This window comes from Triticum dicoccoides, chromosome 3B (genome assembly GCF_002162155.2).
Source record: "Triticum dicoccoides isolate Atlit2015 ecotype Zavitan chromosome 3B, WEW_v2.0, whole genome shotgun sequence".
NCBI classification, from domain to species: Eukaryota; Viridiplantae; Streptophyta; class Magnoliopsida; order Poales; family Poaceae; genus Triticum; species Triticum dicoccoides.
The window spans coordinates 838612948-838613644 of record NC_041385.1 but is presented as its reverse complement, the minus strand read 5'-3'; the positions used below and the strand labels follow the sequence as shown (position 1 = coordinate 838613644).

At 56.4% G+C, this 697-nt stretch overlaps 1 protein-coding gene across 1 annotated transcript in view; it reads right to left on the bottom strand.

Moving 5' to 3' along the window:
• Positions 1-691, bottom strand: part of LOC119282580 — a 2045-nt gene extending 1354 nt beyond the window's left edge. The window contains exon 1 of the mRNA XM_037562756.1: positions 6-691. Within this exon, the coding sequence (XP_037418653.1) occupies positions 6-340 (335 nt within the window). The 5' untranslated portion in view covers positions 341-691. The remainder of the gene's footprint in view (positions 1-5) is intronic.
• Between the last annotated feature and the right edge of the window lie 6 nt (positions 692-697).

The following is a 697-nucleotide window of genomic DNA, read 5'->3' as shown; positions in this document are numbered from 1 at the left end:
GGGGTGTACAATCCATCAAAGCGAGGAGACCATCTGTGGTGGTTCTGATAGAGTTATAGTGACGGAGCAGACCGAGTTCCTGGCGCAGGGTTCGGCCAGTGGCGGCGTTCACCAAGAGGCGCGTGCTGGAGCGGCAAGAGGCTCCGTTGATGTTGACCCAGTGACGGGGGTGGAAGCGAGGGTCCGGGGAATTCTTGGGGTCTTGGGTGGCGGAGCGCCAGCTATGGCAGACGGCACGGAGGTCCATGTAGTAGTCGACGTCACTTGTGCCTAGGAAGCGGTCGGCGATGCGGTTGATGAGGTCGGCCGGAAGAGAGGACCAGTCTGCGAAAAATTCCATGGTGGTACGCAGGAATGGAGGATCGCTGGCTGATCTAGTGATCTTTCCTGGTGGCAACCAAAACAAGGAAACAGGGATGGTGAGTACTACTAGCTACGAGTACTACTTCATGAAAACCGAGGCTCGTTAGAATGTCAGCAGGCGCGACTGCAAATACGGATCTACTTCATGGTAAATGGTGAAGGACGGATCTACTTCACAAGCAGGATTGAGGCCACCGTGGGTGTGCTAGCCAAACTTTCTCTGTGAGGTCAACGGGCGCGGCCACCACTAGGGCTACTTGGAACAGAAGTAGAGAACAGAGGAAGGAGAGGGATGAACTCACCGTGGCCAGGAAGACCGAGAGCGTGGGCGTGG